A 26,455-nucleotide genomic window follows, 5' to 3' on the forward strand; every position below is an offset into this window, starting at 1 on the left:
TGGAGATTTTGCAATATCCTTTCCCCAGGAGTGGGGTGGGAATGGAGATTTTGCCTTCCTCTGCCAAGCCCACCAAGCCATGCCCACAGAATCGGTAGTAAAAAAAATTGGATTTCACCACTGGTGTATAGTGATTATAATGATGAGGAAATGTCAAATAAGGCAATACATGACAGAAGAAATATGCTTTTCATTTTATTGTAAAAAAAATTATTTCAATTTTGTTTAAACATACAAGCAGAATTTCTCTTTTAATACTCCTTGTTAACACTGTTTAAACTAAATGAACAAAGCAAAACAATTTAAAAAACAAAAAAAATGAACATTAACAGCCACAAATTTGGTATTTACAAACTTTTTCTTTATAAGTTATTTACAAGACAACTGATTTTACATATTGAAAATGGTATAAAAAGAATGCATTTGCAGACAACCACATTTGAAAGGGCGGAAAAACAAGAGAAAGGGAATTATAGACAGTTTTTAGGACTACCATAAAATTGGTTAAAAAATGTTTGTTTTCAAAAAATCAGGTATAATTTGCATTGGCTTTTTTCATTAACAGTTTCAAATGTTGAACTCTCTACAGGGTGGGAAACTATTTTTTCCAGCCCATTCCCAGCTAACATCCACTGCAAACTGTTTCTACAAACCCTACCTATTTCCATATGCCTAGTCATCTTTTTTTATGATGCATGTATTATATGCATGTCTTTCTGAGTCAACATTCTGTTCATTGAGGGAAGGGAAGAGAGAATATGCTGTTTTATTCAGAATACAAATTGAATTATTTCTGATAACTGTCTTAGTGTGGATTAAATAAAAACATTGTCTTCTGAAAATGGAATATTGATTCAAGAATTGATCATGTGACACATTTCTAATTACTTTAGAAAAAGCAAGATCAAGTTTTAAAATCAACATTGTATTCAAGAAGCTTCTACCAAAAATCTGCTTCTTTGAAACATCCACACTTGGTACTTGGCAGGGGACAAAAAATAACCACTTATGGATGCATGCTGGCATGCTAAAAAGCAAAAGATCCAAATACACCCTTATTTAAAACAAAATCAGGCAAACATTTTGCACTATTTCAACTACAATAGACTACATGGCAGAAAAGAGGATCTGTTCTTGTCATTTTAATTTCAAGTCATAGAGTATAACTTTTTAACAATGTTCATATGAAGTGTGCTACCTTTTGTGAAAAAAAATAGTACTTTAAATTCCCAGGGAAAACTGCCCAGAAGTGTGACTGCAACTATCCTGAAACACCTGGAAATTAAAATGGACAATGAAACTATTTTTTTAGTGTCCTCCATAAATGATGCAGAAAATTATGTTTAGGGTTATTTTACAATTCAAGAAACTGAAATCTCCCATTTATCTAGAAATTTTAGCCATTTAAAAAAAAAAAGTTTACTTCAGTATTCCCGTTAAGCAGGCAATACACAAACAAAGGCAGCTTCCAAAAATGATGCAGATCAGGCAGAAGGACATGCGATTTTACAAACGAATTCCCTACACTTACGGAAGATGAAGGAATTGATTTCCACTTACTGTAAAAGTTACAGTAGGATTATGATTGGCTTAAAAAAGTGCCAAACTTTAAAACAATCACAAATTGAAGTTTAAGCTACTTCTCAGTATTTCCATTGGGAAACCCAAACTGTCCATTTTTTAAAAAAAAAACCTAACAATTGTTTCACAGTTTTGACAAGATATTTGGTTAAACAAAACAGAAAAACATCTAGAGGCAAACTAGCATTGCATGGTTATTTCTGGATTTTGCCAAATTATATATCAGAACTGTGACAAAGATGTGAAGACATGCATCTCTTCACTACCAGAACTGCCTGCATTCAGTATTACAAATTCAAGACCTGATTAGTAATTGTAATTTGAATCAGAAGGCATGAAAGGAACTCATTAAAAAGTCTTGAAAAGACACTGAGGCAGGAGAAAATACATGAATCAATATGTGGATGCTTTATAGAACAGCAGTTAGAAGCAATAGGTTGAATGAAGTGTCTTGTGTTGCTAATGATGGCTAACCCCTTCCCCCAAAGTGGATTGTACTGGTTGCAGTTATCCAATACAGCTCAACAGAGGTGGCATACCATAAATTGTTAACCTTATTCTCTCAGCACAAACCTCCAATATTTTCTACCAAGCAAACAAAAAAAAATGAAAAAAATGAAAAAATGAAAAAAGTGAAAATAAAACCCAGGGGGAAAAAGTGTAACCACAAAAAATATTTTTAATGAACAAGAATATACATCATGGAGGATGGTAGAAGAAAAAGACATAACAAAACATGTCCTGTTCTCTGCCATTTGGAGCAAATGACACAGGCCGACCATCAAAGACAGATTTCTCCTAGTTTGATATATTTATTTCCTGCATGTTCGATGAGGAGTCTGTTTCTTTTGCATCTCTAGCCGGCAACGACTTCGTTCATCCAGCCATGGCAGTTCAAAGTTCCTGCCAGACAGAAAATGGCCCATAGAAGATTATTTGTGATGTTGAAAAGAAGAGAATGGTTAGCAGTTCTGTCTACATTTGCATAATTTGGCTATAAGCCTACATTTTGGCAGCAAAGAAATTAAACACAAACCATAAGCACAATTTCTAGATTTAGATAACATTTGAATACAGGTGATATTGAACTATAGCTATTGAAAAGTGTTTTATTAAAACAAGAGAATTCTTTTACAATATTGGGTGCCCAATAATAATGTTTGCTGAATAAACCATAATTGGCTGTATTTACAATATCTGCTATCTCTTAAGCAATAGATTACAAACTAACAAATCCATCCACATAACATGCTATTATGAAACTTAAGCAACCACATTGTGGTGCCATGCAATGTGTAAAGCCAGTTACTATTAATTGTAGAAAAAGGTGAAACATAAAAAATGTGAATTTTAATTCATGGGACCTAAAATTAAAAAACAATTATTTTTGCCCATGTATTTTATCAATACGTTTTCATCTCTTTACCTTTGCAATATGAAAGGAAGGAAACTAGGACTGCAAGAACACAAGTAATAAAGGCCAAGGAAATGTGCTTTGTATGATATTCACCATTAGGATGCAAGAATGCCATCAAAGCAGAAAAAAGATACTCTGCTACAAGTTTTACTAAGTACATTCTTCCTTAATGCAGATATATTCTACTTTGGTATACTTACTGTGGAGTTAATTTTGGTAATGGTCGGCCGAATGCTACAACAGGCAAATATGGGGTGATCAGCAAACTTTCAACTAGAAGTGGAAATGGAAGAGTGTGTAATTTTACTTATTTAGCTAAAATGTTCATTCACATTATCATACTTATTTGAAAATATCTGCTTTTACAATAGAATAATCCCAATCCAAGATTCTTTGGGCATAAGATATGGATATGAGAATTTTGACAACCACTCACCATCGTCTGACTCTGGGAAAAATGAGGTAACTTCAGGCTCAGATTCCTGAATTCCTTTCTTTTTATACATTCTAAGTTGCAGTCGCTGCAAAATTCTTTGCTCCCGGATACGCTGAATATCCCACCTGTGAATGGAGTGAGCAAAACAACAGAAAAGTTTCAAATTTTCATTTATGGGAAATTTGAGTCTATAAAAATCAGCATCTCAAGAGTAGTGCATTTCTGTATTAAATGCTTCTCAATTTCAATAGGTTATCCCAAGTTCTTGTTTTACAGCCAAACCATAATAATTCCTTGCTAGATGAAAGTGCTATCCTGCTTTCTTCAACTAAATACAATCCAAAGTCATTCAGCACATAGTATAAGGCACATGCATAATGGTAAAAAACAGATTTAAGATATACTAACTGCACAAAACCTTTCATATTACATGCTTAACTGCTTGCAACCTATGCAAACTTTATTGTTAAATGAAAGCAGATACTGAATTTACTGGCATATAAGTATTTCACCACTCACCTTTTCCTTCTTTTCTCATCCAGTTCCAACTTTGCATGTCGTTTGGAAAAGACATTATCATCTAAGTTCTGTGAAAAGTTTAAGGAGAAATGAACCACAATAATATTACATGTTGTACTTTTCACAGTATCCAAGTTCTTCTGTTTCTATTTTCTGATGGAAAGCATTTAGGTCTGCCTTGTCCATGTGTTCATAAGAAGCAGATTTAAATTTTGCTTTATGATAAAGTAACATCCAAGGATAAAAGTAAATAGGACTGAAGATTTTCAAAACTGATTGCCAATTTTCCTTCTGGGAGACCAAATGTGTTTTTTATATCTTTACAATACCACTGGAAAAATCTATTTATTAAGATATTATTACTTATTACTTTTCCATCACTGTTTATAAACACAATACTACAAAAAGTATGACCTGTCTAAAGTTGTTCATTCAAGAAACAAAATTTGAAAAAGTTAAGCAAAAGTTAGGTTAGTTGTGAAATTGGATAAGTTAATTACAGTAAGAGTTTTAAATACAAATATAAATGAACAATTCTGCAAATCAGTCTTTTATTTAACAGTCTGTATTGTATTTAAATAATGGTTAAGCATCTCATATCATGTATTCAGGGGCAGGATTGGATTAGTTTTATCAAAACTGAAATGCTTGTATTATTACAAGGATTTTGAAATTAGTTCTTCTTTGGTATTTAGCTTTCCAGTTTGAAATGCTCTAACTGTATTATTAGTATATTTCCAGCTGACATGCTCAATGTCTTTAACCGCTGAGCCATAATGCGCCTCTTTTTTTAAATGAATAAACTCCCAAATATATTTCTCTAAGTGCTGAAAATTCTGAATCTATCTCCTGAAGTAACATACTGAATTTATCAGAGGCTTATTGAATTAATTTGGTATTTAATTTTAGGTGATAAAATTGTGCCATGGTAAATAATTTGCCATCAAGAGTTTGGATGGCTTCAGGAACTCCTCAAAATATGTATCCCACAGCCACTAAGTTGCGAATGCAGATCAAGAAATAAGCATTACAAAATTTACACCATAAAAGCAGAGATTGCCCATTTTATCTGATATTTCAATGTATGTTTCCATAACGATTGCAAAAAATATCTAGTTGAACAGTATGGTTTAAAAACTAAAATATATTAGGGTGGCTGTCTATATAATTATAAATAAAAAATAAATAAATAATTTTATTTCTATACCGCCCTTCTCCCGAAGGACTCAGGGCGGTGTACAGCCTATTAAAAATACAAGACAACATCAATTAAAATAGTTTAAAATTATTAAATGAATTTGGCTCAATTTAAAACCTCAGGAATTTAAAACCCAATTTAAAATTGTTATGTTGATAGCCCAGCCTGGCGGAACAACAGGGTCTTGAGTGCACAATGAAATGCCCGGAGGTCGGAGATCTTACGTATTTCCGGGGGCAGTTCATTCCACAGGGCTGGGGCTCCCACAGAGAAGGCCCTCCCCCTGGGTGTCGCCAGCCGACATAACTTGGCCGATGGCACCCTGAGGAGACCCTCTCTGTGGGAGCGGACTGGCCGGTGGGAGGCTATTGGTGGCAGAAGTCGATCTCGAAGGCACCCGGGTCCCATGCCATGGAACGCTTTAAAGGTGGTGACCAACACCTTGAATCGCACCCGGAAGATCACTGGGAGCCAGTGCAGCTTACGCAGGAGGGGTGTCCCATAACCACCCGCGTGACCGCATTCTGGACCAGCTGGAGCCTCCGAGTGCTCTTCAAGGGGAGCCCCATGTAGAGAGCATTACAATAGTCCAGCCAGGAGGTGACAAGGGCGTGAGTGACCGTGCGCAAGGCGTCCCGGTCCAAAAAGGGCTGCAACTGGCGAATCAGGCGAACCTGATAAAAGGCCACCCTGGCCACGGCAGTCATATGCTCTTCTAAAGACAGCCGTGCGTCCAGGACGACACCCAGATTGCGAGCCCTCTCGGGGGGGGGGGGGCAAAGATTCACCCCCAATAGTCAGCGATGGCACCTGCTGACTATATTGGGATGCCGGAAGCCACAGCGATTCAGTCTTGGAAGGTTGAGTCTGAGCCTGTTCCTCCCCATCCAGACCCACACGGCCTCCAGGCAGTGAGACATCACATCAAGGGCATCATTGGGGTGGTCTGGGGTGGAGATGTACAGCTCAGTATCATCAGCGTACAGATGACACTTCACCCCAAAACCACGGATGATCTCACCCAGCGGCTTCACATAAATGTTGAACAGAAGGGGCGAGAGGACTGACCCTGGCGGCACTCTCCATGCGAGGCACCTCGAGGTCGACCTCTACCCCCCTGCCAACACAAACTGCGAGCGGTCAGAGAGGAAGGAGGAGAACCACCGCAAAACGGTTCCCCCTATTCCTAACTCTCTCAACCGCTGCAGCATACCATGGTCGATGGTATCAAAAGCCGCTGAGAGATCTAATAGGACTAGGACAGAGGAGCAACCCCTGCCCCGAGCCCTCCAGAGATCATCCACCAACGTGACCAATGCAGTTTCAGTGCTGTACCCCTGCCTGAAGCCCGGCTGGTACGGGTCCAGATAGATAGCTTCATCCAGGTGCCGGGGAATTATAGAATATAGAAACTATAGTTCTTCCATAAGAGTTTCCTAGGTTACCAATTCTATATCAGCAATTATACCTAGTCATGTTGCTCAATTCTTACTTCAAAGCTATTTGCTTACATACCTCCAGAAGTTCAGAAGGATTCGTATCTTTCAGGGGCTCTACAGTGTGGTCCCTCCATGATGGAACTAAGAAAGAGAAAACAGTGTTACAATACTAATTTTAAAAAAAAAAATTCAATGAAGGAAGCTAACAATGTAACCATCAAACATTCAGAGTTAATTTAGGTTAGACATTTTACTAGTATTAATTACTTAATAATACCTTCCTATCCTTTATCTTCCTTTTAACCATTCTACAAGCATATTTGAATTTTGTTTTTAGAGAACGTAACAATTTTTCATATTATGAAAAATTTCAATATTAAGTTGTTAAACTTACTTTTAAAAACTTCCCCACACCCAAGTTCACATAACACTTTTTGATTTTATTCTCAAGCACCCTCTGACAAAGACAGGATTTGCTTCAGGTTTCAGAGTCAGCTTTGGAGTTCAGCAAGACTTTCATTTCAGCAACGTTCAAATATTACAATCCAAAATGAGTGCTGTGGAATCATAATTGTTCAGTGATAAGAAACTACTTTTTATAAAATTTTATGGTTTTTAGTATTTAACCTTGCAAAATCAATCATGTATTTATTATCTTCTAGAGTCAATAATCCAGAACTGAGCTGAAAGGATCTCTTTTATTAGGTTGTACAATTTGATATAAATCAAAATTCTCCTACAGAATACAGGACAGTTCTAAGCCCTAATACTAAGCCATAATATGGTTATCTGATTTTGTTTTAACAAATTATATAATCTTGCCATTGTGTTTTATAAAGCATGGCTTATGACAATGTATTCTGGGAATCAGATGAGCCAAAAACTAATCAAATCACCATATGGCTTAAAATTATATGTCACTACAACATATGTTTATTACATCCATCTTAAATAGTTTAAAGTAGATATTCTGGTTAAAAGTAGCTAAAAAAGCTTAATTTTAGCCAAATTTTATAAATAAATCCATAAAAGGCCATTTACCTACACATACCTGTATCAATCATAATGTAATCAATCAGTTTCCTAAAATTACCAGGTAAAATGACTTTCAGACTATGAATTGGCCTTTATTTTTCATAAACCAATTGCCTACTTTACAATAATCTGCTGGCTGTTAAAACAACACTATGTTTTCTATCGCAATGTTTGTAAAGTTACCTAGAACATTTTCTGAAAGTTGTCAAGCTAACTTTTTGAAGACATTTAATACTCTGAAGTTTATTTCTGGTGACCATTTATTCAAGATATTAACAGAGGCCTCACAATCTAGATCTAATAGAAACCATTACAAAACCTTCTGCATTTAATCCAGTTCTAGCTCTCACTGAAAAATTGATTAAGTACACAGGATCCTGCATGAGATATTGGCTCAATACTTTTTAAGGAGAGAAAGTGATTCATGAATACTTATCCTTTTTACAAATGAATTATAAATGAAAATTTTCAGAGTGTTTGAGACATATGACCAGGTAGCTATTTTCATTGAGCCTGACATCTGAACTGCCCCAAAGTAACAAATTGGTTGCAGATGGAAGTAAGCTGGTGGACTTAATGAACCTTTAAACATATACAGCAAGGCAATTATTAAGACACAAGCACTTATTATGTTAGCAAAAACAGCCAAATAGACAAGAGCAAAGCCAAAGACACAAAGAGAGATTAAGCTCTGAATTTGTTGTTGTCATTCTACTATACAATTACAACCTGACATTTAAAAAAAAAAACTAACTTAAAAGAGAAAGCAATGACCACAATCTGATGTTAGAGGAAAAAAATCTCTTCTCCAACCTTTAAAAGGAAATTACTTCACAGCTTCTCCAACAAATGAATTTGTTTGTCACTTTATGAAACATTATAAAAAGAATAGCAAAATAGCTCATTTCTGTTTAGGTTCAAACTGTAAAATATGGAACAACATCAACACCTTGTTAGTAATCAATTTTATTGGGGAAGATTGAATTTTACAACTGAAATAGGGAGAGACATAGAAAGGAACTTGCTCAAAATAGGAACAATGAGGATATTCAGTGGGATGGTATTTATTTCAATTAACTGGAAGAATATTGCTTTAATAGTAATACCCAAAGGGAAAAAAAATACTATGGTTGACAAGTTAGCTTGTAAAAAATCCAACAGTTTGTTGAAAAAGAATAAAAATTTTTGAGTTATATTTTCATTGGGAGTTTCTGAAAATCAAGCTAACTTAACTCCTTGTTGCACAGGGTGACAGTTGTTATAGCAGCACCCTCATATATTTAAGATAAACAATTGCCACAAAAGCTTAACCTTAGTAATAACTAAAAAATAGGTCAAAGCAACTTTGCAGTATTGTACAGTCAAAAGTAAGTTATAATTGAGGAGTTGCTAGGAAGGAAATGAAAGCAGAAAGAGACTCCAGAAATACTTCTCAATCATACAAACAAGTCCATTTCTCTTGGATCAGTTAAGCTAATTTTTAAGAATTAGTTAGCTGATACACTTTTTTTTCATGTGCACAAACCAATCCTTCCCCCTATGAAATATCATGAAAGGGAACAGAAAGTGACAGAAAGGTATGTTTATTGCATATATAGTGAGCATATTGAGATATAAACGTCAGTTATTCATAAATATCACCACAGGTCATTAAAAAGGGTGGTTGATCTTCATACACTGTTCTCACGCAGTCTAGAACAGGGAGGGTTTCAAAGGCTTTGATATTTCAGACCCAGTCAATCATCTGCATCAACATCACTCAGAAATGGAATGTTGCTCTCTAGCTGTCTTCAAGTATTCAAAAGACCCCCAATTAATGAGTTCCATGCCCCCTCCAACCCAACACCAGGCCAATAATCACAAAGGGATAAGCAAGCTTCTTACTTGCTACAGTCTCCTCCTTCTTTGGAGAAGGTTCTCGCAACGGAGAAGGAGGTGGTTGATGCCACCGGCACAAATACATTTCAGTGGTGGAAAGGTATGGCAAATCTTCTATTTCACTGCAGGAGCCTTTGTCCTTTGAATGGCACCCAGGTCCTTTCAATGGAGTCGAAGACTTCAACTGTGTGTCCACCAATAATCGTGTTTTCTCTGGAGTCTCCTGACTTCGCAATTCACGTCTGCTTATTGACTCAGTTAAAGAACTACTGGGTTCCTCCTTTAATGGAGAAGCCTTGGGAGTTTTACATTTGACTCGTGAGAATTCAGCTACCAGCTTCTTCACTGGAGTTTTCCTCTCGGCACTTCCAAATGCAGATTTTCTGCAAAAGTACAAGGAAAGGCTAATAGTAGCAAATAGAAAAAGCCTATAAAGGACCTTAGCTTTTATCAAGATAATTAAAATTAGAAAAAGTCCAACAATATTTTAGTTCTAAGATTTAAAGAAAATTCACATATGGATTTAAGAAAAGCTTTTTTGAAGAAGTCACAAGATTTAGTTGAGCATAACTATTATGATCTCAGAGCTCAAAATCATGCCAAATCAACAAAAATATTATCTTATAGCTCCTGATCATCTAGAGTTAGATTTTATCACATTCAGTATTTAGTAAGAACCCTAGTTTGAATAAAGTGCTTATCTCAAAACCAGCAATCAGTAGATTATCATGAATCAATAACTGCAAATCATGAGCTCTCTGTCTGAAACTTAACCTTATTATCACTCCATCTGTAAATGTGGGAGAGATGCAACAGCATTAATATTTCTTTAAATAAAGTTGTAGGGTATGCATAAAATAAAATTGTAAAAGTGTGCATAAAACACTTTCATTGCTAAAAGGTAGAGCAGTAATTACTGTTTTAATCACAGACCTATCTCCAAAATTCTTCTATGGAAGTATTTTTTTAACCTTCAAAATATGTTCTATTTTAAAAAAGAAAAGATAATGTAAGAAATGATTATGGACATGGTGGTAAAAAAGAGGGTCTGTAAGACTAGAAAGGTAAGTAAAAATACAATAAATATGTCTCCTTTTTTTTCCTATTATATTTTTTATTTCTTTGGTCTAAAGAGAATAGTAGAATGGATGTATAAGACACACCATGTTCTCTTTTTTCCCTTGGCAAAAGGGAGGAACAAAGATATGAAAATATTAACATAACTACCATGATACTTATGCAGTTTATCACTAAAAGTAATATTTCCTGCAAGTAATTCTACTTAAGAGACAACTAAAAGGGAATGTGCCCCATTTGACTCATGATTTGGCTCTGAAAGGAGATTCATGCACTCCAATGACTATCAATGGAAAGCATAAATAGCTAGAACTTAAAAAAAATATATTAACAATATACAATGAAATTACAGGCAAAATTAAAACAATCTAACGTACAAATGGTGGGTTTCCCCACTCAAATATGGAATGTTAAAAAAATACAAATCAATCTCCCCTTTTCTTTGGTTAACAACTCTCAAATCAAAATGCAGACGTTATAGAGATTCATTTTAGCGCAACTCGTCTAATTTTTTTAAAAAAGCAAGCGTATAGGTTTTGGTGCTAGATTTCTTTACATTTTAATCAAATTCAGTTTAATTTGAATTACTTTGTGGTTTGGGAATCTAGTTTCACAACAATACCCAATAAATTGAATTTGATTCATTCACAGTATATCCCTAGTCAATATTTTTGACATTAGATTTAACCACTGATGTTTCCTTTAAAAAATTGATTTTGCAGGATATTAGGATTTGTTTGTTGGTAACGGAAAGCTCTTTCATAGAACAAAAATTTTCACGGTCATTGATCAAAACCTTAACAGAATAGGCTTAAAAACATATACTGCAGCTTTCTAGTTTTACCGTTTGTGACCCTTCCCATTTCTTCCACATGGGAAATGTTTCAAAGGCAACGGCTGGGAAGTCTCCAGGAGTTCTTGTGGTGGGCATTCTATAGGCAGCTTCTCTGGTATATCAGGGTCAACTTTTTCTTCCGTTTCATACTCTTGAAATATCTTGTGTTTGTCACGCTCATTGTCCTTCTTCACCAATTGCATCCTCCTTTCCATACGCTCAATTCGAGCAAGAAGCTAAGAACACAACATTGCAATTTGGTATTAAAGGGTATTCCATTAACAAAACACAATATTTGTAGTTACTAAAATTCACTCAACTTTGACATTATATAGGAACAAAGTGCAAGTTCTGCACAAGTTACACTATTTTAATATTGCTAAGTCTGCAGTGCTTACCAGTATATTATACAGAGGTAAATCCTCAATTTATGACCAAAATTTAGCCCCAAATCTTTGCTAAGCAAGGTAGTTAAGTGAGTTTTGACCCATTTTACAAACTTTTTTGTAAAGTGAATCACCACAGTTGTTAAGTTAGTAATACGGCTGTTAAGTGAATTTAGCTTCCCCATTGACTTTGTTGGTCAGAAAGTCACAAAAGGTGAGGACATGACCCTGGTACATTACAACCATCATAAATACATGCCACATGTCCGAATTTTAATCATGCGACTACAAGAATGCTGAAATGGTTGTATGAAAAACGGTAATAAGTCACTTTTTTTCAGTGCTGTTGTGATTTTTTTTTTTTTTTTTTGCTTTAATTTATATGCTGCCCTTCTCCGGAGACTCAGGGCGGCTTACAATGCGTTAAGATTTTGAATGGTTACTAAATGAATGGTTGTTAAGTCAAGGACTACTTGTAATTGAAAAGACTAACACCATTTGGATGTAGGGAAGAAAAACATTCTTTTCCAAAATATATTATTACCCATTTTCAGCTAAATGGCCAGCAACAGTAATCCTTTCTGCATTAAATATGCATACTATGTTGTATATCGGTGTTATGTTAGCTACCCAATGATGCATCCTTTACCAGGATACAGTTTTCGTTTCAAAAAAGGAAGTCTACTTCCCTTTTATGAGGAACTATCATGGATGTTACTTTTACTACATGTAAACCATCACAAAGTTTAGAACTGTCAGTGCTATGGATTCAAATGCAAAAAGGTACATTGGAGCATGCCAAGGCATGCATAGAGCACTTATTTGTAACTTATTAAACCATACTCAACTTTTCTTGGAACTGCATGGCAGTTTCAAAAAGCAATAGTGTGACCTGAGAAAATGTTTACTTTTAAGCTTTAAAAAAAATGGCAGCAGTGCATATTTGCCTGTTTAAAGCGTTTAAATTAAAGCTGTATTTGAAACAACTCTAATAATGTAGGGATTCATTTTCCAAATCAGTGAATTCAATTGCTTGTATGAGAGAAAGGTGAAATTTCTATAATTAACAAGTTAGAGAAGCAACTATATCTTTGGTTGCTTCTTTTGTTAATGTGAACAGGACCTATGTAGAGATAGTCCTTGACTTACAATTGGTTGCTTATAAGCCAAAGTTACCATGGTCTTCCCTGGGGGGTATTTATGACCTGGATTTTAAGTTCTGATGCACCATCCCATGATCATGTGATGGCATTCCAGGCACTCAGCAACTGGTTCACATTTATGGTTATTTGCAGTGTCCCATGATCATATGACCAGTTTATGATTGTTTGACAAAACTGACATTTACTTTCATTTTCAGCAAAACCAGCCCACACCAAACCATTGCTTCACTTAACAAAATGGGTGACCCCAATTTATGACCATCACAAATTACAACCATGATGGGCAGGCTCCCTTATGATCTTAACTTGAGGACTATCTGTATGTTCTATTTTGAATTATATGCACATAATAGTGTACATTTAATATTTCAATTTAGTATATTTTTACTCCCAGAATATTAAATTAAAGATTTTTCAAGAATCACATTACCTCAATAACTGTGTGACGCGACTAAATAACATTTTGAGAATGCTTTCCAAGTCAGAAGCTGGCTAGGTGACTGTCCCAGACACTTTCCCTCAGCCCAACCCACTTCACAGAGATGTGGAAGGGAAAAACAGGAGGATGGCTCAAAGCATGTAGAATATTGGAACATAATTTTTTTTAAAATGTCAGCAGAATACCAATAACTAAAAAGGAATACAAGTAAAATTATGCTAAGTCTATAGCCCCTCAGGTTTACAAAAAATAAGAAAAGTAATGTTTTTAAGTATTTTTACCATATTGGCTTGCCTTTTTTAATTAAAAGAATGTAAAAATAAAATCAGATAAACAAAGAGCCTGCCAGATTCCAAGGGAGATATTGCTAGAAAACAAGCACCCATAGGTGTCACTTAAAGAATATGCCTTTTGTTCCAAATTATTTATCCTGTCCCTATGACCTTTACTTATTTATTAAATTATTCAGATGGTAATTCTTAGAATGTACAATTTAAAACCAATTTCCAAAAAGCTTCTATTTTAAAAATTAGTATTGTAAATAATATGTTAGAGGCTGATGTTATGAAGGAGGATATTCCAGGATTTGTATAACTGAAACTGAAAAGAGACACCTCACAGGAAGAATGGAAGAAAAACAGAACAAAAAAGAAGAGAATCACTGTAGATACCTTACAAATCTACAATTAATGCAGCAACAACCAAACCAGCAGTTCTAGTGTCCACCTAATTCACAAACTTTCATTTAACTCTTCTGAAGAGTTCATATTCTAGCTCCTCCTGGTGTGCATATTTATGATTTGCTCTTTTTTTTGTGTGCAAGCCTGTGCAGGAGCATGTGAACTACTCAGCCTCCTATCATAACATCCTTGACAGCAAAATGGCAGCTGACTCCTTCATATTGGTTAACTTTGCACAGGCCTAAGATTTTTTTATACTGTACTGTTGGTAACACATTTTCTGATACAAACAGTAAAATATTACATATTTATGCTACTACTTCCTGAAACCAGATGCTAATGCTACTATCCTACCCCACATGCACTTTGAACACAGACCCTGAAGATTATGATTAAAGCAGAGGAAAATATTTCTTTCCTTAGCAATAATGGGTGCAGCAGCTGCAGGAACTGGGAAGAGGGGGCTATTTTTAGGCTGCAGACTTGTCATGCATACAGGCCAGGATTAAAATCCTTTCTGGCAATTTAGGGACAGGAGCTGGAGGGGGAACAGTTAAAATATAAACCATCAAACAACTATTCTAGGATTCTAGGACTACAGCTAAGAAATGTACATTATGCACTTCTTGCTTCAGATATTTTGCTTAAGAACAGCAAAATAAACCAATCTTCATTTGCAGCTGATCCACATTCTGTCTCCCCAGTCTTCAAGCCGTACCCATTTACTCTATCAGTAACAGGATAAGAAAGCAAGGGACACTTTCTTATACATCCCCATGCTTGCAGTAGGCATCTCTTTTGTATGGAGAAGCATAATTCTCCAGTAACATTAGCCCTCATACTGCAACTTCATAGGTTCTGAACAGCAGAATTTTACATAGTTTATATCATTTTAACATCTGGGAACACAAGATAGGGTATGTAAGATCTAGACAAAGATAAAAAGGAATACCTTATCAGAGTGGCACATACTGTTTTTTCTGCAATATTCATAATTAAAAAGTGGATTGTGCTTCTGGAAAATGAGAGGAAGTAAATCCCAGAGAGAAGAACAGAGGTAGAAGATAGCACCAAACCTACATCTGTAACAATCCTTTAAATGTACCAGTTAAAAGGCCCTCCCTCTCCACATTTGGTGTCCACATGACATAAGCTGCATCTGGTTGTTTTTGCTGCCCCCTTTAAATTAACTCATTTTCTGCCATACACTTCCCCAAAGAACATGCCTGTTGCTTTAAGTTAACCCTGGTGTTGCCAAACACTTCCTACCCTGGGGCCATATACCCTTCCTCCTTCCAAATAGCTGCAACTCTTTCCAAAACCCATATCCAAATATTACATATCTGGGCTGTACTAGTGTCCTTAACCCCACTACCAGGTAGCCAAATCACCTAAAGTCTTGACTTAACTTCTAGGTCATTAACCTTATGGATTGCTTAACCTGACATTGATCAATATTACAAGTCCAATTAATTACCAAGCTAACACTTTAGTTACACATTGTATTGCTGTTTGTTGTACTGATTATATAGAAAAGCAACTCCAAATTTTTGAATTTTAAGAAATTTATTCTCTAGCCACAGTTAATCTCTTTCATACTATTCCTCTATTTCATTTCCATTTGAGGAGTCAATCCCTAATTACATTGAACTCTTTACCAACTCTTCTACTAATGCATCTATTGCGATTGGTAGGGGATATCTCTGTAGAATTCTTAATAATTCTTGCTTAAATCTGAATCTACAGCAACTCATTCCCAAAACTAGGTGCCGAATTCATATATTTTGCTCTCATCCCTTTACCTATTATCAGTGCCAATTCGCCCTACCCAATCTTTCTACACATCTACACATTCATTCTCACTAAGCATGTGCACCCCCACATTAGTCGCCATGCTTTACATTAACTCCTCCCACTGTTAACACCAGGATCCCAAAACTAACCCTTCAAAAATCAGTGCACACCCAACATTTATTAACCCTTGAGTTAACCGCATTTTTCCTGAACATTAGTGAACACTAATTCACTCCAACTTGAACGTTAGCCCTCTCCACCCCACATTACCCAACACATAACTCACTGTGTCCCTCTCGGCTTTGAGTTCTTCGATCTCCTTTTCTTTGGCCTGCAACTGTTGCTGCTGCTGCTCGATAAGGTCCAACTGGAGCAGCAGGATCTGCTTGAGGCAGGCCGCCTGGCTGGAGTTGCCCCCGCCGGCCCCCATGGGGCTTTTTCGAAGGCTGTTCCCGCCGCCGCTCCCGGTGCTGCTGCTACTACTAGCACTTTTCCACTTGCCGCTTGGTTCCGATGAAACCGGAGAACCCCCGGATGCCACTGCTGGGGGTGGAGGAGGCTGCCCGGGTTCGGCCGTAGCGGAAGCCGACGATAGTAGCGGCGGAGGCGGCGGCGAAAGAGACGCTGGAGGTCCTCCAGGCCCGGCGTGGGAGCCGCCGCGCTTGCCGTCTTTGGTGGCGGTAGCAGCAGCGGTGTGTCCGGGCAGCACCGCCTGGTACTTGGAGGGGCGGGAGCTGCCGGCGGCATCGCCCACGCCCGCTTGCCGAGTACTGCCTGCCGGGCACGGCGAGGGCACTAGGCCGCCCCAACAGCAGCCGCCGCCTTCCTGTTGCTGTTGTCCAGGAGCCGCAGCCGCCGGAACGATTGCCCGGCCCTTGGGGCCCGCTGCCGCCACGGGGGCCGGCACGGGGATTTGGTTCTGCGGGGGAGGCGGAGGCTGGCGGAGATGCGGCGGCGGCGGCTCCTCCTCTTCCTTCGGGCCAGGCTCCAGCAAGCCCGGCCCCGTCGTTGTCGTTGTCGCGGTTGCTTTGTAGACGGTGGATCTCATGGCGATGCAACACCTTCAATCTCCAGATTCTGCTGCGACGTCTCCTCCGCCTCCCCCTTCTCCTCTCCGCTGCCGGTCCAAATTCCCCACCTGGACCCCTCCTGGGGCGCCGCCGTCGTCGTCACCCGCCCTACCAAGACCCATCGCCTCCCTTTCTTCCTACACCACCTTCCCCCGGCCGTTTCTCCCGAGTCACCAACCTTCACAGCTCCCTGCCGCTAGTGCAAGAACCATCATCTCTTGGCTTTCCTTATTACCCTTCTTTTCCCCAGACTACGGGAGTGCCAGCCCTGCTGATGTAAGGAAAAGCGAAGCAGGGGGCCCCGCTGGCTCTCCGGAATGGAGGGGCCGCTTCCTAATAAATGCGGCTGATCCGCTTAGATCAGTCTTAGTTTCTCCTGCAAGGAATGGGGAGGGGAGGGGTGCGTTTGCTTCACCCTTTCCTCCCCCCCCCACCAGGAAGGAAGGGGGTGGCTTTTGGTTTCTTTCCTTCTAACGGACACAGCGGTGCCCAGCGGGTATTGGGGAGGGTATACAGATCGGGAAAGGGGATTACGTCTTTCCTCATCGAGCAAAACTGATAAAAGAGAGGAAGCTCGTGGGCTGACCAACCCAGCTCCCAAATCCTCCCTTTCTAGCGGAGATCCTCCTCATTGGGAAGCAACCTTTCCCACCCTCCCCCCACCCCCGAGAACGTGGGAAAGGTTACGAGCGTGCCACGGTCTACAAGGAGAACCGTATACAACACACGACGTTGCCTCTTGTACGCTTGGAAATGGGAAGGTAGCTGCCGTATCTCACTCGCCTACCAGCTTTTCCTCGAGCCTTTCTGGTTATAAGGCGGCCCCGTATTCAGAAAGAGAAGCGCTGTGGAAATTAAGGGAGTTACTTCCACCTACTACTGTTTATTAATAAAATTGAGTAAGGTGGGCAAAGTTAAGGAAAGGGGCTACTTTTACAAGGAAATAATTCCTCTCAGTCTTAGCGAGGGAGGGGCTAAATACAGGTGGGCTTCTTTTGCAACGGGCGTTAAGAAAATCTTCCCTCCTCAAGATACTTATTTTGAGGGGGTTGGATGGGAGATGCGTGGCCTGAAGCGTCCAGGAGAGGCGCGAGAATTTTTTTCAGGCGTTTCTCCCTCTCCTCCTTTTCTAAGCCTCAAGCCGAAAATGTGTCATACTCTGACAACACGGCGGAGTTGGGAAGGGGAGAAATTCGATGCTAAAATCCAGGGCTCCCGTTCTGTTGAATCAGTTACCTTTAAACGGCCGCCATAGCCCGGGCCGCCTCCCGGCAGCACGCATGCGCCAACCGCCATTAAGGGAAGGGAAGAGAAGCACCCAAGAGGGGGGGAGGGGCAACACTTTGACTAGGTGGGGAGGAGGAAAAGGGAAGATAAAGATGGGGAGGAGTAACGCAAGAGAGGCGGGAGCTGAGTTGAGGAGCTTCCCGCCTCTGCTAGCCTGTGCTAATGCATTATATTATATGCATAATGCAGATACAGAGCCTCCTACAACGCATGAGACATCCATTAAATACCTATCTCCAAAATCAGAGAGATCACCTTGAGAATGCGGGAAAAAAGTATTATTCGTTTATATTAGTGCGCTTCGAAATTTCAACAGGCACAGCTCAACAGCTGGGGCTCCACTAGTCCACGTTTCCACTGAACCTTTACTATCCTTGAGACTCTGCTCTGAGCTTGGTCCATAATTCGATGGTCCAAAGTTCCAAGGAAACATCACAGCCTTCCCCAATCTGTGAACTTCCATATTTGGAAAGGTCCCAGATTGGAAAAGGTGAAAGAATACAACATTAACTTCACAAGTGAACAAACCTCTTCCATAGGGCTCTCCATCAAGGACTACTTTGAAAGGTTTCATTATGATAATCTGTCATTTCTAATAATTTATGAATCTCAGTTGCTCAAAGTTAGGCTGGGCAGAGGAGATCAAGAATGATAGTCACATTTTAGGAGACTGCATCTTAAAATAGAAATGGTAACTAGCATAAATTAACAAATGATCAAAAATTGTGTGTGTGTGTGTAAGAATCCTTGGCTGGTGATAGTTATGCGCTATATTCCAATTTATATTGGGATTAGAAGAACCAGGAATAAATTTTCTGAGAAACTACAGCCTTCTAAAACGCTGCAATCCAGACAAAAAAATGTTCTGTTAGGAAGGTAGGAAACAAGATTCAGTCATTTTGGAAACCAAAAGCGAGTGAAAAAAGTAACTCTACTACCAAATGGTTTGTTTCAAATATAGTATGTGATTTAAGAGTAGACAAGAGTATACATAACAAAGGAATCAATACAAATCTAAAAGCATGATTGATTGCTACATGATGAAAAAGATACAAGGTTGATTCTGAGTGTGCAAGCAACAGGTCATGTTATTGTTAGTGTCAAAAAGGGATCTAAGGAAAAAATGGATCCATAGATTGATCTAAGAATTAATGTAGAGTGGACTGTTATAGATTGCCACAGAACTGTGTGGAGCTCCAGTAACAGAAAATACAGAAAGAGTTTGTGAATTAGAAAAATCCCTATAAGAGAATGTTTGCTGAAAAAAATGATAATAATAATAAAAAGAAATGATGTTGTTCTAAGCATTGGGAATTTTTTAGAGGAGTCACTTGTTTTTTACTGCATTAAGAGAGCTGTGGTAGCACAGTAATTAGAATGCAATACTGCTGACTGCTGACTGCCAGAAGCTTGGCAGTTCAAATCTCACCAGCTCAAGGTTGACTCAGCCTTCTATCCTTCCGAGGTCGGTAAAATGAGGACCCAGATTGTTGGGGGCAATATGCTGACACTGTAAATCACTTAGAGAGGGCTGTAAAGCACTGTGAAGTGGTATATAAGTAAGTAATCCACACAGCAAAGCTCTCAAAGTATGATGCAATAATTTTTTTCTAGTCAGCTAGTCCTTGAGCTTGCCACTGATTAGGGCAGAGATGGAATGATTATGTAGCATAAAATGTATATATTGTAGGAAAAAAGACTGCCATAAAAATAGTTAGAAGCGAAGTGTATACATTTCAAGAAAGCAGAGAAAATACAGAATAATTTTTATGGAAATCAATTTTGAGAAGTGGGTAAAGAAGACTAAACAAGGAGGCTTTAGCTGAATTGTTATTTATAATTTTTTTTTTTACTATTAGTATTTTACTATTTTTTTACTATTTTTATTATCTCTTTATTTCCTTCCTACAGTATGCGAAGCATACTGTAAAACTGCTTATTCTAAAAGGAAATAGCATGTTAGGCATGCATCTTATCTATTTCAGTAGAGTTTGATTCAGCACAATATCAGAATAACAGAATTGAAAGGATCTTGGAGGTCTTCTAGTCCAACCCCCTGCTCAAGTAGGCAACACTATACCATTTCAAACAAATGACTGTCAAGCTACTCTTAAAAACCTCTAGTAATGGAACATACCTTCTGGAGGCAAACTGTTCCTCTAATTAATTGTTCTCACTGTAAGAAAATTTCTCCTTAGTTCTAGGTTGGATCTCTCCTTAATGATCTGCCACCCAGTTTACTTCTTGTCCTGCCCTCAGATGCTTTGAAGAATAGGTTGACCCCCTTTTCTTTGTGACAGCTCCTTAAATATTAAAGATTTCTATCATGTTACCCTTAGTCCTTCCCTTCGTTAGACTAGACATATCTGCATACCATTCTTCATAGGTTTTAGTCTCCAGTCTCCTAATCATCCTTGTTCTTTTCAGCACTCTTTCTAGAGCCTGAATATGTATTTTGTATTGTGGTGACCAAAATTGGATGCAGTATTCTTACCAAAGCATTATAAAGCAGTACTAACACCTAATGTGATCTTGATTCTATCCCCAGTTGATGCAGCCTAGGACTGAGTTGGCTTTTTTGGCAGCTGCAGCTCATATTTGGCTCAGAATTAAGTGATGTCTACTAGGACTTCTAGATCCCTCTCTCAGTAACTGCTGTTGAACCAGTACCACCCTTGCTTTTGGTTTTCTTGCCTAAATGTAAAACCTTACTTTTCTCAACATTGAATTGTATTTTGTTGAATAGGGCTTAGTGTTCAGGTCTGCCAAAATCCTTCTGAATCCTTAACCTATCTTCTAAAGCAGGGGTGTCAAACTCAAGGCCTGTGGACTGAATCTGGCCAGCAGAATGCTTAAATCTGGCCCATGGGGTTGGAAATAGCAAAGGACTGGCCAGCAGTGCCTCTGGCAACCAAAATGGGGGACATGGGCCTCCTGTACCCCATTTTGGCTGGCATGACCTCTGTAGGAGGCTATACAGGCCAAGAACAGGGCATGGGGTAGCTTGCGTATCCCCCCATGCCGTTTTGGCAGCAGGGTGCTGCAAGAGGAGTCCATCCCGCCTCTCCCCCCACCCGGTCGGCCTGTCGAGAACTACAATGCTGGTCTGGCCCTTGAAGAAACCTAGTTTGACACACCTGTTCTAAAGTGTTGGCTATTCCCCGCAGCTTGATGTCTGCAAATTTGATGAGATCCACTTCTATCCCCTCATCTAAATTGTTAGTGATGATTTTGAAGAATACTGGGCCTAAGACGGAATCTTGGGATATCCCACTGCATGCTTCCTTCCATGAATTGTTCATGGAGAATTGTTAACCTAATTTTGCGAAGCTTCTCTGGTACATTCCTGGACCCAGCAGTGTTGACTAATTACCGTCCAGTCTCCAACCTTCGCTTCGTTGCGAAGGTTGTTGAGAGTGTGGTAGCGCGACAGCTTCCTCAGTACTTGGATGAATCAGCTTATCTAGATCCGTTCCAGTCGGGCTTCAGGCCTGGATACAGCACGGAAACGGCATTGGTCGCATTGGTAGATGATCTCTGGAGGGCCCGGGACAGGGGTTGTTCCTCTGTCCTGGTCCTATTAGACCTCTCAGCAGCTTTTGATACCATCGACCATGGTATCATGCTGCACCGGTTGGAAGGGTTAGGGGTGGGGGGCACCGTGTTGCCGTGGTTCTCCTCCTTTCTCTCTGATCGGTCAGTCTGTGTTGACGGGGGCAGAGGTCGACCCCGAGGCCCCTTGTATGTGGGGTGCCACAGGGGCCGGTTCTCTCACCCCTTCTGTTCAACATTTATGTGAAGCCGCTGGGTGAGATCATCCGTGGTTTTGGGGTGAAATATCATCAGTATGCTGATGATACTCAGCTATACATCTCCACCCCGGACCACCCCAATGATGCCCTTAAAGTGATGTCCCAGTGCCTGGAGGCTGTACGGATCTGGATGGGGAGGAACAGATTCAGGCTCAATCCATCCAAGACCGAGTGGCTGTGGTTTCCGACGTCCCGATATAGTCAATTGGTGCCATCACTGACTATTGGGGATGAGTCATTGCCCCCCACGGAGAGGGTTCGCAACTTAGGCGTCCTCTTGGACTCACGGCTGTCTTTAGAAGAACACTTGACGGCTGTGGCCGGGAGATCTTTTTATCAGGTTCGCCTGATTCGCCAGTTGCATCCCTTTCTGGATCGGGACTCGTTAAATACTGTCACTCATGCCCTCGTCACTTCACGCCTGGACTACTGTAATGCTCTCTACATGAGGCTCCCCTTGAGGAGCACCCGGAGGCTCCAGCTGGTCCAGAATGCGGCCGCGCGGGTAGTTATGGGAGCAGCATGGCGCTCCCATGTGGCTCCCCTCCTGCGCGAGCTGCACTGGCTCCCTGTGGTCTTCCGGGTGCGCTTCAAGGTCTTAGTTACCACCTTTAGAGCGCTCCATGGCTTAGGACCAGGGTACTTACGAGACTGCCTTCTGCCACCAATAGCCTCTCACCGCCCAGTACGCTCCCATAGAGAGGGGCTTCTCAGGGTGCCGTTAGCCAAACAGTGTCAACTGGCGGCCCCCAGGGGGAGAGCCTTTTCTATGAGGGCACCCACCATCTGGAACGAGCTCCCCCCAGAGATACAGAAGATTCCGGATCTGCGCACTTTCCGCCGTGCCCTCAAAACATTCCTGTTTCAGCAGGCCGGCCTGGCCTAACTTTCCCTTTATATTGCTTTTTTGATTTTATTTTAAACTGGGATGTCTTGAATTATCTAGGACCAGAGTGTTTAGTATATTTTAATTGGTTTTTTTTTATTAATGTTTGTATTACATGTATTTTTATCGTTCGCTGTTCACCGCCCTGAGTCCCTTAGGAATAGGGCGGTATATAAATTTAATAAATAAATAAATAATAAATAAACATTGTATTGCTAACTATGGCAGACAAAACCTTTGCCAGATTAATTCTCGAATACAGCTCATCTGCCTGGCATGCACACTTTATATCAGACATTAATATGATTGAGGGGTCCAGAGTATTTCACGAGAAGAATACTCCACTCCTCTACTCACAATAGAATCCCTTATACCACCAGGCTTGAAATGTTGGGCTTGGACAATTTGGAACTTTGCCGCCTGTGGTCTGATCTAAGCATAGTACACAAAATTGTCTGCTACAACATCTTACCTGTCAACGCCTTCTTCAGCTTCAACCTCAATAATACAAATTCAAGGTAAACCGTTCCAAACTTGATTGCAGAAAATACAACTTCAGCAATAGAGTGGTCAATGCCTGGAAAGTTCTACCCGACTCTGTTGTTACATCCTCAAACCCTCACAGCTTTAACCTTAAACTGTCTACCGTGGACCTCACCCCATTCCTAAGTGGTCCGTAAAGGGAGTGTGCATAAGCACACCAGCATGCCTACCGTCCCTGTCCTACAGTCCCCATTTATTTGTATTCATTTCCTTTGTTCATATCGATGTTCATATTCAGATCTGCTATCTTGTACATGTTTGAAAAACTAATAAATAAATAAAATAAATAAATACATGTAGATGTATGTAGCAAGAAAGGTACATGGAAAATACAGGCAAAGAAACCGTAAGATAGTGAAGAAAAACACTCAGGAAGATATTATGTTAATCATATCAGACATCAAAAGGAATCATGTTATGAGAGCTAGTGAGTATTCTCTATTTTTCTGGTTTTCTTGTCTCATTGCTATTGGATATATTGCCAAAAACAAAATCAGCCACATACACATGACAGCTTTGAGATTAGTAGAAGTACACATTTTTAAATGTTTAAAATTAGTACTTTTAAACAAAACATTATTCTATACATGTACTAGCTATGGAATACTCCTGGAGAGGGAAATTTAAGACATTCAGATGGGACAAGTAAGATAAGATTGTGACAGGCTGGCAGTCTGAACAAAAAACGAGCACCACATAGGACATTTTTTTATTTCATTATTTTGTCTTTCTCTTTTGTTTAGTACATGTTATATATTGTTTCCAGCCAAGGTAATTATCCGTAGTTTCTACTGAAGTCACTGAACCTTGAATCACGTTGTTTCAATTATTTCTACAGCATCTTAATTCAGTCAACTTTAGATACCATCTGATATTAATAAATCATTATAAAATAGGGCAAGAGACACTAACAACATATCAATAATTAACTTAAAGATTTATCTAATATCGCATGAATTATGAAGAATTAAACCATTAGTATTTTATTAATGGAGATATTTTGAAGCCATTTTATTTCTAGTGTGTTTTTGTAATAGTGAATACAATAAAACCTTAAACTGCATTTATTAATAATATAACTATAAACTACTATATTTATTTATAATAATTAAAAATCATAATTGTTACATCATCCAAATTTTTATTGGTGACATGTTTTGAACATGTCAGTACCATTTTACCAAAGTAGTAAAAGAGGAAATTAAAAAGAAGTCATGTTTTAAATGGTAATACAAATTTTATGTAGTGAATGTAACTGCATTAAACAGACATAATTTGCAAAACAAGGACTTCTCTTATAACAAAAATTGTATTCCTAATATTTCCATGTTACCATATCCAAATTTTCAGAGAGGGTTTACATATTCCTTTCATTTATTTTAACTTTGCTTATGAAGTTACAAAAGATACCTGATTTTTTGGGGGGGAGGGTGAGCTCAAGATTTAGGGTATAAGTGGATAAGAATGAAGACAAACTAATAGGTAACTTGAAAACGATAATATTACTTTTAATGTACATGAATCTTGGGCATAGGGGTAAGCTTCTCAGATTCAATTCATGGGTTTCAAGGAGGAAACCAAGAATTACATAAATTCAAGGGCAGGGCAAGTAGTTATCAATCCCATTGTCTCTAGGAAAGTGGATGTCATTGCACCTTAATTCTAATGTAAACATACGGTAGAACAGGACAGTAAAAGATGAATACAACAGCTTGGTAGTTAAACTAAGTGAACACCAGAGGTGTCAAAAAAAATCAAGATGAAAGTGACCAAAAGCTCAATCTATTTCATATGCGATTTATCCATAATTCATATAGAAAGGGATAGTGCTTCAACCACATGGTTACCATCACAATTTTGATTTATTTTTGACATCGTCACCTCCAGACACCCTTAGGAAAAAGGACAAACTGATGGACTAATAGGAAGTGAGATAGAGAAGAAAGCAAATGTTCAGAAGCTATATAACTATAGATTAGATATATACAGCCTAAAGTGAAAACAGAGGCTGGCTTCATACAACTGTCGCGATCCACTCGACACCCAGCACCAATGTGATAACGGCCCGGGGTTGTTGGCGATGGGAGCGTCGGAGACGATCTACGCAATACACGGTGGTGGTGGGTGCAGTGTTTTGTTAGGCATTCGGGCACGGTGGCGGCCGGGGAGAGGGATTATTGTGTACCTTTCCGCGCCACGGGACAGCGTCTCGGCAGCGCATGCGCAGTAAACCCGGAAGGGCGGCGGTCTTAATACTTCGCCGGCGCGCTATTTAAAAGGCGTTGGGAGGCAGCCGCTCCCAACGCCGACTTTGAGTATCCGCATTATCGTCAGCTTTGACGTGCAACGTGTGAAGGATTGTTCTAATAAAGAAGAAGGTTGCAGCAAACTAAGACTACGTGTGCTCCTTTCTCCTTGTTCACACGGAGACGCAACGCATCGTTGACAGAAAGTCGGCGTTTCCTCCTCGCTTCAGCGGCGGTCCAGCGGCATGGCGGAGGGTGCAGCAGCTGAGTCCCCGGCGGCTGAGGAGGAGTTGGATGCGGACATGGAAGGCTTGTCAGAGACCCCAGCGTCTGAAGAGCTGGAAGTGACCGTTGTACGCCCGAAGGTGGCCACGCCCCAGGCGGGCGGTGTCAACCTCCGTACGGACGAGTGGCCTTCCCGAGGTGAGAGGGAGTCGCTAGAGCAATGGGCGCCATCCCCCCCTGGTCTGACTGGCGCGTCGTTCCAGGGGTGGAGGGAACTGAGGTGGACAGAAGAAGAGGAATATGATATGAGTTGTTCTACTGGGCTGGGGGCGTCCACGCTGGATATTTTACGGGAGAAGTTTGGCGAGGCAAGCTTTCGGGACGCCCCCTCCTGGCAACCATGGATACCGGAGGCACGACCCTGGCAGGGGCAAAGGGCACCTCACAGCGCCTCGGAGGCTCGTTTTCGTTTGGCGAGCCCGAAATTACGCGTTGGGGAGGGAACGCCA

The 26,455-nt window shown here is 39.7% G+C and overlaps 1 protein-coding gene across 1 annotated transcript; it reads right to left on the reverse strand.

The window, feature by feature from the left end:
• Nucleotides 1-182: 182 nt before the first annotated feature.
• On the reverse strand, nucleotides 183-18,269 carry MSL1 (MSL complex subunit 1). Its single transcript, XM_034415789.3, has 8 exons — nucleotides 16,164-18,269; nucleotides 11,425-11,651; nucleotides 9,510-9,886; nucleotides 6,667-6,731; nucleotides 3,954-4,021; nucleotides 3,435-3,559; nucleotides 3,199-3,271; nucleotides 183-2,484 (listed from the first exon to the last, which is right to left on the reverse strand). The coding sequence occupies exons 1-8, from the start codon at nucleotides 16,923-16,925 to the stop codon at nucleotides 2,394-2,396; spliced, it is 1,788 nt and encodes a 595-aa protein (XP_034271680.1). The 5' UTR covers nucleotides 16,926-18,269; the 3' UTR covers nucleotides 183-2,393.
• Between the last annotated feature and the right edge of the window lie 8,186 nt (nucleotides 18,270-26,455).

This window comes from Pantherophis guttatus, chromosome 4, assembly GCF_059756535.1.
Source record: "Pantherophis guttatus breed Tessera chromosome 4, ASM5975653v1, whole genome shotgun sequence".
NCBI lineage: Eukaryota > Metazoa > Chordata > Lepidosauria > Squamata > Colubridae > Pantherophis > Pantherophis guttatus.